This window comes from Suricata suricatta, chromosome 1 (genome assembly GCF_006229205.1).
Source record: "Suricata suricatta isolate VVHF042 chromosome 1, meerkat_22Aug2017_6uvM2_HiC, whole genome shotgun sequence".
In the NCBI taxonomy this organism is placed as follows: domain Eukaryota; kingdom Metazoa; phylum Chordata; class Mammalia; order Carnivora; family Herpestidae; genus Suricata; species Suricata suricatta.
In genome coordinates this window covers 135,815,025-135,827,287 of record NC_043700.1, presented here as the reverse complement: position 1 = coordinate 135,827,287, position 12,263 = coordinate 135,815,025, and the positions used below count along the sequence as shown (strand labels likewise).

The window sequence follows — 12,263 nt, the reverse complement described above, 5'->3', positions numbered from 1 at the left end:
AAAGGTTGGACAGGAAATCCCCTTCCTATTGTAAGATTCTATGATACTCAGTATCCTGCAATATTTTATGAAAATAGTTCCGAATATCCGGTGTTTTAAACATTTTGTTTGTCGGAGAGGCCAAGTTAACATCCTGTCATCAAACAAGAATATTGCATCAGCTCCTATTCCTCCAGGAAGCTAATAAGCCAAGTGCTAAGGTTACCAGGGGTTGGACATTATGGAGTAGCCAATACAGCCAGCTCATGCCCTGAGGAGGTGTTCTGGTTGCCCTCCTACTTGTAAAATCTGTAATTAAAAAATTATTCAAAACTTAGTTCATAGTATCCTAGGCATGATGACAGATTCAAGGAAATGAACTGTGGTCACTGCCTTCAAGGAGCTGACGATCTGGTTTGAGAAATAAACATGTAAAAAATAATCGGAAAACAATTAAGTGCTCACCTGTGTGGTACTGAACACAAGTGAACTTAGAGTTTTAAGATAATTCAAGTGTCCAGAAGATTTTAGTTAAGAGGCAGGATTAAACTAGACTGAAGACTGGGTCGAATGAGGATGAGTGGGGAGAAGAAGGCATCCCTGTGGAGTGCTGGCATAAGAATGAAAAGGAGTAGACCCAGGTGAATGACAGCATGACCTTGCAGCAGAGACAGGCACTGGATTTTGGTAGAATGATGAGGAATAGGCTTGACTGAAGCAAAGGTGAATGATAAGGTCAGGCTGGGCAGGCACGATGGAGTCTAATGTCCTCAAAAGCTGGATACAAGGTTCTGAAAGCCGAGTGCTAGTGTTCTTCAGTGGTGGTCCCCAGAAACAACCAGCACGGGTCTGTCAGATACACTGGGAGGCCTGTGGGCAGATTCAAATACAGATGCCAATGGCCATAGCAGCTTGGTGAGGTCCGGCTCGATTCCAAACTACTAGGCTTACCAGCATGCTGATGGGCTGGGGCTTGCCAACATGTGACTTAGAATATTCTCTGGAGGCTGGAATTTGTGGCCTGGGAAGTGCGGGGCTGCTCTTCCCACAGCTGTCGTGTGTGGGATGTGATTGTGTGCACATTTGTCCAGATGTGGGTGTTAAGACCGTGGTCTTAAGCATGATGAAATTCAGCTGGTTGGAGGTGAAAGAACAAAGCCAAACTTTAGACTCTAACAATTCATAACGTTTGGATTTTAAAAGCAACTATCTAGCTTTAATTACAATTTTATAATAATACTTGAAAATGTCCAGTCAAATAAAAAGCTTATGTATTAAGATGCCATCCCCTTTGGGAATTACTTCATTATAATTAAGAACTTTTTGGGGAGAAGGGTACCTTTGGGCTATAAGAACCTTTAGGGTGTAAGGTTCTCAGGTGAAGTGGTTGCTCATGTGGTCTTCTTTTGACGAGGATGTTGAGAATTTTTAGCTTTAAAAATTTTCCTGCTTTTTTGAGGTTTTTTCCCTTTCTTTTGCTTTTTCTTTTGGCTGACCTGTGAGGAGAAGGAGAACAAGGGTAATGTTTCTTTATCTTATCATTTTCCCTTCTTTATATTATATTTGGACTTTCCAGACTGTGGTTTTGTTTTAAGTCTTCAAAACTGCTACTTAAAGTTGCTTCACTCTCTGAGGGGCTCCTTTTGATTCTCTTTACTTCACTGACTTGGAGGAGGAGGAGGCCACAGCCTTGTAACTGATCTGCTTTTGTCTGTTCTCTTGGCCTCTTACCCCCCCTTACTCCAACTCTGCTTACAAGCCCTGTCCAAACTATAACCTTCTGAGGGTGGTACTATTATCCTCCACTTTTTACAGAGGAGGAGACGGAGGCTTGGAGAGGCTGGCTTGCCCAAAGCTGCAGTTAGTATATAGCAGAACCACTAGACTATGAGGCTCCTGAAGCCAAGCTTGCAGCTGCATATTCTGTGGGCCTCTTCAAATTTAACTCCTGAGCACATCACACAGGATTCTTCCCACTTTGTCCTGGTCTGCTTTTCTACCTCAATCTCTTCACTCCCTTCTGTGCTTTTTCATCTGTCCTTCCTCTCTTGGTGAGCTACTTATCCTTCAAGACCCTAACCATATGAAAAGTCTTCCTCAACACTTTCTCCCTGGCCCTCCTTCTAGCAAAATTAATACCCCTTCTTCTATGATCTTCAAGACTCTTGTATGTATCTTTATTTTATATTTCTCACATTGTGCTATAATTAATTGTTAGCACATTTGCTACAGCAGGGAAGGCTTATACTTTATTACCTTTCCATCCTTAGTGTCTACCTTTCAATTCAATACATATGTACTTCTAATGGGGGGAGACAGACAAGTGATGCTACATGCAGGAATACAATTATACCTCATGGTGATGACATCATTCCAGGAACAAAATAGGAGTGCAATAATATAAATGAAAAACATATCCTTAAAGGAACAACATAAACTCTTTGTCTTCAAAAGTTAATTTCTAAAAGAAAGAAAATTTTGTTCCTCCTAGTCACCAACCTGTTTCTCCCATTCTTTAATCAGTTCTTTCACATCTGCTGAATCTGGGTTTAGACATGTTTGATCCCCATTCTTCATTGTCACACTGCCAAGGAAATAGCAACAAGATTTATTTTACTTTCAATAATTTAAATTCCTCATCTTACTCTTAGAATGAAGCTCCCCACTTAGAATATACATGTGTTGCCAGAGGGAGCAGTCCCCCAATTAGAATGTATTTGTTATCACAATAAGCATCTGAGACTTCTGGTCTTCTTCCTGCCTTTTTACTATCTTAGTGAGTGAGGGGCCTTAGGTAAATTTCTAGGATAGCACACAGCCCTAAATTTAAAAAATCCAACAGATATATGCAATGAGAGAAACTTAAACTTATAAGTTTATATGTAACAATAATATTAGTGCTGCTGTGTTGGTAATAGCTATTTATGTTTAAATGAAGAAGCAAAATAGAAGAGCTGTCAACATAGCTACTTTTTTTGTATAAACTGTGAAAATAAACACAAGTTTTGCTAAATTTCCTAATGAAACTTCCTAAAACATAAAATGTCTTTCTGAAACATGAATAGCAAACTGGCTGCATTTTTAAAATTACTCACAGCAGACTCTCCAGGAATAATTTAAACACTTTTTCTTTAATTTCTCTGTATAATCTGAGAATAAGAATACCTATTTTATAGATCACCCTTGATTTAGGTTTCAAAAGACTGAAACCAGCCATTCTAATCTTTAGAAATATTACTACTAAGTTTTTATCTAAATTCCAATTAATATGCAGTGTAATATTAGTTTCAGGTGTACAATATAGTGATTCAATACTTCCATATAACACCCCATGAAAGGTTATTATTAATAGGAAATTACTAAAGACAGAATACTGCCACAGTAACATTTGGATTTCAATAGCAAAATATTGGAAATAATCTACATTTAGGCATTGCTCATATAGATTATTGTACATCCATAGGATGGAATACGATTTGCCCATCAAGAGTGTCATTAACAGAAAAAATGGAATTACAGAAGATTTACCGACATGAGGGAATGTTCGTGATACAGTGTTAATAAAAAAGCAGACTATACAACAGTATGCACTATATGATTTTATTTCTGTGTATATATATGTATATATACGTGGTATCTATATAAGCACACAAATGCAAATAAGGGAAATTTGCAAAACAAGGCCAGGGGTCACTAGTATTTGTCCCTGGTGATAGAATTATAAATGGTTTTTATTTTCTTCTTTTGGGTTATTTGCATTAAATATTTTCTACATGCTTGATGCTATCTTATCCTTGGTTCTAATGTCTACCAGAAGTTCCTTATAGTTTAGAACTAAAACAAGAAGTAGCTCAGATTTATGGAGGGGCATCCATCTGAATTTTAAGTGTCCATATGGGCAAGTGTCCTGAGGGTGATATTCACACTAAATTTAATGTTCATGCCAATATCATACACATGTTTTGGATGAGTTTTTACTTACATGATCTCAGTTTTTTCACAAGAAGGGCTTGGGGCAAATTGTTTAAGGTCCTTTAAGGATTTTAAGTGGATTGTCCCTTGGCTGGTGTTGATGCAGGAACAGCGTCTATTCCTCATTATTATGATTCCTAAGGGAAAGAAATAAGGTGGAGCACATGATTTAAGGCAATGTCTCTATTTATTTATTTGTTTATTTAGAGCACGTGCTAGAATGAGGGACACAGGGAGAGAGAGAGAATCTAAAGCAGGCTGTATGCTCAGAGCAGAGCTGGATGCAGGGCTCCATCCCATGACCCTGGGATCATGACCTAAGCTGAAACCAAGAGTGCAATGCTCAACAGACTGAGCTACCCAGGTGCCCCATGAAAGGCTTCAATTTAGGCAAAGTCTCAATTTAGGTGATCCATCAAAATAATACATTTGACTTAGTCATGATTTATTACTGTCACATCAGTGTCTGTTTGTTGGGTAATGTGATTAAAAAAAAGGTTACTGTCAATTGACCTATAAGCTGGACCTGGGCCCTAGGAGACTCCTCTTCCCCTCTCCTGTCCTTGGAATGTGGGTTCCCCTGGCCTTCCTGACTCCCAATCCAAGGATAGAGCCTTGAGATGGTGATGTGATGTTGAAAATATCTGCACTGTATACGTGACTAAGCCAAATTAGAGCCTCTTTCTGAGTTTTCTAAGTTTTGGTGGGTAGCTGTGGGGATCCATTTGTCTTGCTGCCCACTCAAGACAAACCTCGTATGTAAGTTCCTTCAGTATTATTAAAACTGCAACTTGCCAACTTGGAGTGGCCTGCCTCTTTTTTGATCTCTCCCTGCCCTCTGATTAAGGGAGTCCGTTTTAGATTACACCAGAAAGGCTCCCAAGAGAGCTATGAACCCACACTGTTAATCATTACCACAAACTTCTGAAGGAGGTATTACCTTCATTTTATAGATAAAGAAGCTAAGGTTCAAATAATTTATGTAAAGAACACAATCATTTAGCTTTTGGGGACCGATACAGGATTTCAGCTCAGGTGTTTTTTTTTTTTTTTTTTGAGCCCAAATGCATTGCTTTTAACTACCATATCTTACAACCTAAGAAAAGGAGATTTTTACAATATTTAATAAATGCCTATCACAGGTCAGACACACACCAGATTCATGAGTGATATTTAGACCACAATTTCTTAAGCAACTCCCAAAGCCATTTATTATCTGACATTAGGGGAATGGAGTTGGTTTTGGACAAAAAGCTACACTTAAAATAACCGATTACAACCACCATCTTCATTCTCCCCACTGTCTTGCTTTTTGATAGTGCTTTAAATCTTTAAAAACTCTTTGGAGTACACTATATTTGTTCTTTAATTCCTTAATTCATTCAACATATATTTACTCAGTGCTTACTATATGCCACACATTGAGTAATAGGTAGTAAAAGCATAACTATAAATCTCCATTTTATAACTGAGGAAATTCAAGTCTAGAAAAGTTCATTAATTTTCCAATGGTAGTTAGTAAGCAGATTTGAGACATCTCTGATTATTGGATCCTTAATTGGTTAACCACAGACATACTTATCAACAAACAAAATCAAGGGCTATAAAAATGATTTAGGAGACAACCCCTTTGATCTCATTATCACCATTCAACAAGCATTTATTGAACAGTTACTACATGTCAGGAATCCACACACCCAGAATTAGAAGATTTATGTTTCACTTAGCAGCTCCTAGAAATCAAGTTTGTAGGGGTGCCTGGGTGGCTCAGTTAAGCATCTGTCTTTGGCTTAGGGCATGATCTCACAGTTCGTGAGTTCAAGGTCCACTTTGGGTGAGCCCCATTTCTGTTGAGCCCTGCTTCTCTCTCCCTTCCTCTCTCTGCCTCTCATGAGATTCTCTCTCTCTCCTTCTCTTTCTCTGCCCTTTGCTCATCTGCACCCTCTTCTCTCTCTCTCTCAAAAAAAAAAAAGAATTGAACTTTGGACAACCAACTATATCACTGAGAAGCTTTCATGAATGACATATCACTTTCTAATGCATGTGATTAGCTTTATCGGGCAAATCAAGAGACTTTGATAGCAACACATACCTATGACTTTACTAACTTAATATAACTCAGAACCCCTTACCTTGACTGCCAAGCAGAGTCAGGAAGATGATACTCAACAAAAGAGGAACACCACTTTTCTTCATAGTGGTAGAATGGAATTCTATTGAATCACCTCTGTACTGGATTTCAAGCCCGAGAATTTCTAGAGATAACATGCTCCTGGGAATCATATTTATTTGGAAAATCCAATTCCCTCCTAAACTCTGATTGGCTGGTATTTTTAGCTGATGTAGCTAAATTGACCACAAACTTAATTGTGCTGGGGGAAACCCTACTCGCATATCCAAGGGAATTTCTGCATGTTTTACTTCCATTTCACATAAATGGGTAGTTTATTGTAAGGATATGAAACCAGCATCACCAGCAGCCTTTAGCAAACTCATAGCTACACACCTGGGTGAAGAATAGATTATATAGTGAATATACTATTACACAACAAGGGTTGGAGATGTGCTTTCCAGATAGAAAATACTAAAGTCCAGATAAATAATACACTTTACAAATTTTCTTACTATTTATAAAATGTTCTTCTGTATGGCTACATTTATTTTTTCTCTGTTGTCTACCCAAAAATCTCTTTTTTTAGCATTCTATTTTATTTTTTTAAACATTTACTTACTTTTGAAAGAGAGACACACACAATGTGAGCAAGGGAGGGGCAGAGAGAGAGGGAGACACAGATCCAGAGCAGGCTCCAGGCTCCAAGTTGTCAGCTCAGAGCCCAATGCGGGGTTCAGACTCACTAACTGTGAAATCATGGCCTGTGCTGAGGTTGGACACTTAACCAACTGAGCCATCCAGGTATACCTGTCTAGCTAAAAATCTTAAAAAAAATTTTTTTTTAATGTTTATTTTTGAAAGAGGCAGACAGAGTGTGAGTGGGGAAGAAGCAGAGAGAAAGAGAGGGAGATACAGAACCCAAAGCAGGTTCCAGGCTCTGAGCTGTCAGCACAGAGCCCAATGCAGGGCTTGAACTCAGGAATGGTGAGATCATGACCTAGGCTGAAGTCGGATGCTCAACTAACTGAGCCACCCAGGTGCCCCTACCAAAAAATCTTAAATGGTCAGCATTTTAACATCCTTAGGGACCAGGTCATTTTCTGCTGTGGCAAGCTCATTTTGTTTGTTTTTTATATCACTCCTGCATAGTTTATTGTATTTTAAAATGGTTAGACTAGTTAGTATAGGGATCAGTTGAAAAAAGATAAAGGGATGGGGCACCTGGGTGGCTTCCCCCATTCATGCTCTGTCTCTCTCTCTCTCAAAAATAAAAATCATTAAAAAAAAAAGATAAATGGGATGACCTCAAACTTAGAAACTTTTACAATCAAAGAAAACAAGAGAGTAAAAAAGGAACCAATGGAATGAATTCAAATCACATATCTTATAAGGAGTTAAGATTCAAATATACAAGGAACCCTCCTACAACACAACAACAACAAAACTCAAATAACTGTTTTAAAAAGCAGGGCAAAGACGTGAATATACATTTCTCTAAAGAAAATATACAAATGTCCCATAAAAAATGGCCCATGCACATAAAAAGATTCTCAACACCACTAATCATTAAGGAAATGCAAATCAAAACCACAGTGAAATATCACCTCATACTCATCGGGATGCCACTACCAAAAGCCAGAAATAATAAGTGTTGGAAAGGACGTAGAGAAGTTGGAACTCTTGTATACTGTTGGAGGGAATATAAAATGGTGTAGCCATTATGGAAAAAAAATATGAAGGTTCCTTAAAAAATTAAAAATGGAATTACCATTTGACTGAGTAATCCCACTTCTAGGAATATGTCCAAAAGGAATTCATTACAAGATCTCAATGAGACACTTGCATACCCATGTTCATCTTAGCATTATTCACAATACTCAAGAGGCACAGCAACCCAAATGGCTGTTAACAGGTGAATGGATAAAGAAAATGTAGTATATATATACATACAATAGAGTATTATGTTGTCTTAAAAAAGGAAATCTTGTCACGTTACAACATGGATGAATCTTGATATTATTCTAAGTGAAATCAGCCGGTCACAAAGGTAACCATCCTTCTGGTAACCATCAGTTTGTTGTCCACAGTTAGTGTGTTTCTTGACTTGCCTCTCTTTTTCCCTTTGCACATTTGTTTTTTTGTTTAAATTCCACATATGAGTGAAATCATATATTTTCTCTTACTTCACTTAGTGTAGTACTCTCTGGCTCCATCCATGTTGTTGCAAATAGCAATATTTCATTTTTTATGGCCAAATAATATTCCATTGTCTATATATACCTCATTTTCTTCATCCATTCTTCAATCGATAGGTATTTGGCCTCAGAACATTTCTTAACTTTTTTTGTTATTGCCTCTGAGATTAAATTAAAATTAACCCAATCTCAATTAAATTTCTTCTTAAAGAGAAAAATTAAATATTAAAAAATATGATTTTGTTGGGTAGGATTAAACTTGGGTAGGCCACTAATATGTGTAATATCTAAAATTTTAGTTCCCCCTAGGACCAATTTTTGTTCCCTTGAGGGCAATCTCCTTCCCCATCCCATCCCCACTGCAAATGCATGCTGTAGAATAATGGGGAACATATACTAGGATTTTCTGTACCATGATGTGCATTTTTGGACTGACTTTTAGATGACTATTAATGCAGAACTCTTCAAACAAAACTTGTGGTGACCTTTGCTACAGTTTATTCACTTGAAATGCTTAATTTTGGTAATGACTGTGACCATGCAAAGCTGGGTTTAAGTCCCAAATGACTGCAAAATACATAACTTCTACAAGTCTCTGTTCCCTCTGCTGGCAAAACTATTGCTGACCTCACAGGTTGTTAAAGTTAGTGACAACAATACATGGTCAACTGCAAAAAACCACCAAGCTAGAGATCATTCTTTCTAGCAAAGAAAAAGGAGACAAAAATTTCTTAGGATAAATACGAAGCTCAGCATGGTCTGCCCTTGTCCACCTTTCAAGACTCTTCCTGGATGACTCTGCTCTATACCCTTCCTACCCTCGGTTCTTCAAAAGGACCATGCCTCCTTCCCATTGCGCTGTTTTTGCTCATGTGGCTTCCCTGCCTGGAATGCTATGCGCGTGCTACCTTCCTAGCCCAGTAGTAATCTTACTTTAGATATCCAGGATGGCATTTCCTCTGGGAAGATTTCTCTGACACCCCCACTTATTCATGCTGCCTACAGATAATCTCACACCACGGCGGCGTGCTGACATCGAAGACAATGTGAACCTTTACCAGAAACCCTATAGTCCAGTCTCCTTCCGCCACAAGAACGAGCAAGTCTTTCGAGGATCCCCGTCCAGGAACAACACCCAGCGGAGGACTGGGAGTGCGGAAGTGAACGAAGGCTATCGGCCTGTCTCGACACTGCGCGTGCGTGCGTGCGTGGCCCTGTCTTGTTTCGCGCGGGAGTTGAATCAGGGGAGGGAAGAGGCCAGACCAGCTGACCTCCCTAGGGGCTGAGGAGCGAGCACTGCGCATGCCCAGCGAGCCCGCTTCCAGAACTTTCAGCGGAAAGGCTACAGGCATAATTTGCGGCCGGGCTACCCGTGCTGATTCGGCCTGAGGAGCGTGTGGAGAGAAAGGTAGTGGTTGTGCTCCTCGGGATCTCTCCTTTCTGCCCCTTGTCTAGCCCACAGCCTCCCGACCTCCGGAGGCCACATTTCCTTGGGGAACGCCAGGAGCGGGGCCTGCTTTGCAGTTACCGCACAAGCCTTGGGTTGACGCCAGAGGGACCAATGGCCTTCGAAGGGCTTGGTTCTTGGGGCTTAGACTGCCAGCTGGGGCTTAGGAGAGTCCTTCTCCCACCGTTTGTGGTGACCGGGGACAAGGTGTTTTGAACGAGAGGAAGGAGGTCCTAGCGTCAGTCAGGGGCCGCGGAAGGCCCACCTTGTTTATTACACTGGAGGGGCTACTTTACTCCGCTAACAAGCCCGATGGGAGGGCTCGTTTGGGGGCCCCCGCTGAGGGCTGGGACTGTGCCCTACAAGGCACCCGCGGGCAGGGGTGGGCTGTGGAAATGAAGGCTGAGGTCGTCGCCTTCCGCCCAGGCCTGTGCCGTCCCATGTGTCCCAGGCCACCTTTGCGAAGTTTTCTTGAAAGCTCTGAGGAAAAAAAACATGCACATTCCTGCCTGGGCAGAAAGACAGAAAAATCCCATCGAACTGCCGTTTATGGCTAGACAGGGCTTTTAGGAGAAACAGAAACTCAGCAAGAGGATATTGCAGGCACTTCTCACAGCCCTGGGAGAGGAGCCAAGGATTATCAGCGCAGATGAAATAAACAGATAATTCCCACTTTTGTCTTTGGACACAGTTTTAACCTGCTTTGCCCCCAAAAAGCCCCTGTTCCCCACCAAGGAAACAAGTGGTCGTGTAACCCTCAAGAGCCTTGCAGAGGCAGGATTTTGTTTTCATGTGTGTGTGTTCGGACTTCCCCTTTCTCTTTTTGATTGAGGAATCAGTGTGGTCTGTTTAATTATGTGCATAGTTTTAGAGAGTCTGTCACAGTGACAATAAGTCTTCCTTTGCTTGTGAAAGGGGAAGTTTTTTTTCGTAATGAAATCCCCAGGCCTGTTTGAATTTCTTGCAGGGTGGACTTCCCCTTGTCTCAGCAGCTATTGCTGGTATTAAAGGATGCTGACTTGAAAAGGGCTTATTTCTTGAAAGTCTCAGAAGCCCCTACTTAGCATTCTGATTTTTTTTTTCTTTTTCCTCTTTTTTCCCCATGCAGGGAGTCATTTCTTCCTTCCAAAGTATTCTAGTATGGGAAGGTGTGTGCAGGCAAATCATAGTTGTGAGGGGTTTCAAGTCCTGTCCACTTCTCAGATAACAAAAGGAACAAGTTCTACTTTTACTGGTCCTATCCGGCTTCCTGCTTTATATTTTTTAGGTAAATCTGAAGGATTAGATTAAATCTATTAACTATCCTGAGAGGGAATGTTAGGACATCATTTAAAGGACAGCTGTGGCTAAGTGCTGGCAGTAATACAACATTTTTGCTCTGTGGAGGTCTGATGACATGTTACCATAATTATTAAGCTGCTGCCGAATTGAAGAAAAATTATCCTGAAGAGGGAGAAAATATTTTCGTGTAAAACTCCATGTTTATTTAAAGTGATTTACATTAACACTGTTTAGGTAAATTTACAAGGAAAATTAATATTTTTCATTTATTCTTTATCATTCATTTGTTTTGTTTATCAAGCTGTTATTCTGTACTCTTGACACAAATATGAACAAAAATCTCCATACTCAAAGAGCTCACAGTTTAGTGAGGAGAAGGTGTAGTGAGTCCTGTAGAGGAAGTGGTATGATAAAGGACTGTACTCAGTTATCGGAGGCACAGAAGTCGTCACTGCTCTGGTTGAATTAGGTGTGGAAGGAAGAGTTGGTTGGAATTTGTTAGTAGAAGGGGGGGTGGCATTTGAGCAAGAGGCATGAGAAAAAGGATGCCAGCTTTTGGAAACTGCAAAAACCTTGGTAGAAAGGGTACAGTGATAATAAAATTGGAGTGGTGAGAAAGGAGGCTAGAAATATAGTAACAAACAGATGATGAAGGGCCTCGTGTGTGTATATGTGGTGAGCAATCCTGGAAGAGTTTTACCAAAGGCGTGAGGTGAGGGAATTCACAAACACATACACCTGTTTAACACCTATATCCACATCTAACCCTTGCCACGAAGCAATGTCTTTAAATAATCTTATTTTACATAAATATTTTCTTATATTTACATAGTTTATATTTTAAAAATGGGTTTTTACATTTGTAGTCTGTTCTCTCTTCAGTGGAGTTGTTTCAGGTTCAGTAATTTAAAAAAAACCTCTTAATAGTTTTTGAAAGATTCTACTTTCTTGGGATATTTTCCTTTTGGAAGTATAGAGACAGGGTTAAAACACTTTTACATCTTCTATAACATTTTAACAGATTACTTGCCAGAATGATTAGATTAATTTTGTAATGCCCTCATCAATATGTGCATGCACCAGTTTTTCCAATTCTTTTGTCATTTTATTTATTTTGTTTATTTAATATATGAGACTTGGCACCTGAGATCAGTGCTTATTTCAGTGTCATTACTTGTTGACCATTTAGTTTGTGTTGGTTTAATACCTGAATCTGCTACCTTTTCAAGATGACTTTCAAGTGGAGTCAGAGTATGGACTTTATAAATGTATGTCA

General features: G+C 39.7%; 2 protein-coding genes across 2 annotated transcripts in view; one reads left to right on the top strand and one right to left on the bottom strand.

Annotated features, from left to right (window-relative positions):
* Positions 1-1,158: 1,158 nt before the first annotated feature.
* On the bottom strand, positions 1,159-6,195 carry CXCL9 (C-X-C motif chemokine ligand 9). The gene is made up of 4 exons (XM_029927650.1): positions 6,084-6,195; positions 3,962-4,088; positions 2,479-2,563; positions 1,159-1,475 (listed from the first exon to the last, which is right to left on the bottom strand). Exons 1-4 carry the CDS (start codon positions 6,145-6,147, stop codon positions 1,371-1,373), a joined length of 381 nt encoding a protein of 126 aa, XP_029783510.1. The 5' UTR covers positions 6,148-6,195; the 3' UTR covers positions 1,159-1,370.
* A 3,451-nt stretch (positions 6,196-9,646) lies between these two features.
* ART3 (ADP-ribosyltransferase 3) overlaps positions 9,647-12,263 on the top strand; it is a 147,085-nt gene continuing 144,468 nt past the window's right edge. The window contains exon 1 of the mRNA XM_029944700.1: positions 9,647-9,667. The gene's annotated coding sequence lies outside the window, so the exon portion shown is untranslated. The remainder of the gene's footprint in view (positions 9,668-12,263) is intronic.

Bases quoted from the DNA above. Each gene is read 5' to 3' on its own strand.
- CXCL9 (XM_029927650.1), bottom strand. From the start codon at position 6,147: ATGAAGAAAAGTGGTGTTCCTCTTTTGTTGAGTATCATCTTCCTGACT. The intron at 2,564-3,961 runs GTAAGTAAAAAC...TTTCCTTGGCAG, and splicing joins TGTGAAAAAACTGAGATCAT to TGTGACAATGAAGAATGGGG. The intron at 1,476-2,478 runs GTTGGTGACTAG...TTCTCCTCACAG, and splicing joins TTAAAGAATGGGAGAAACAG to GTCAGCCAAAAGAAAAAGCA.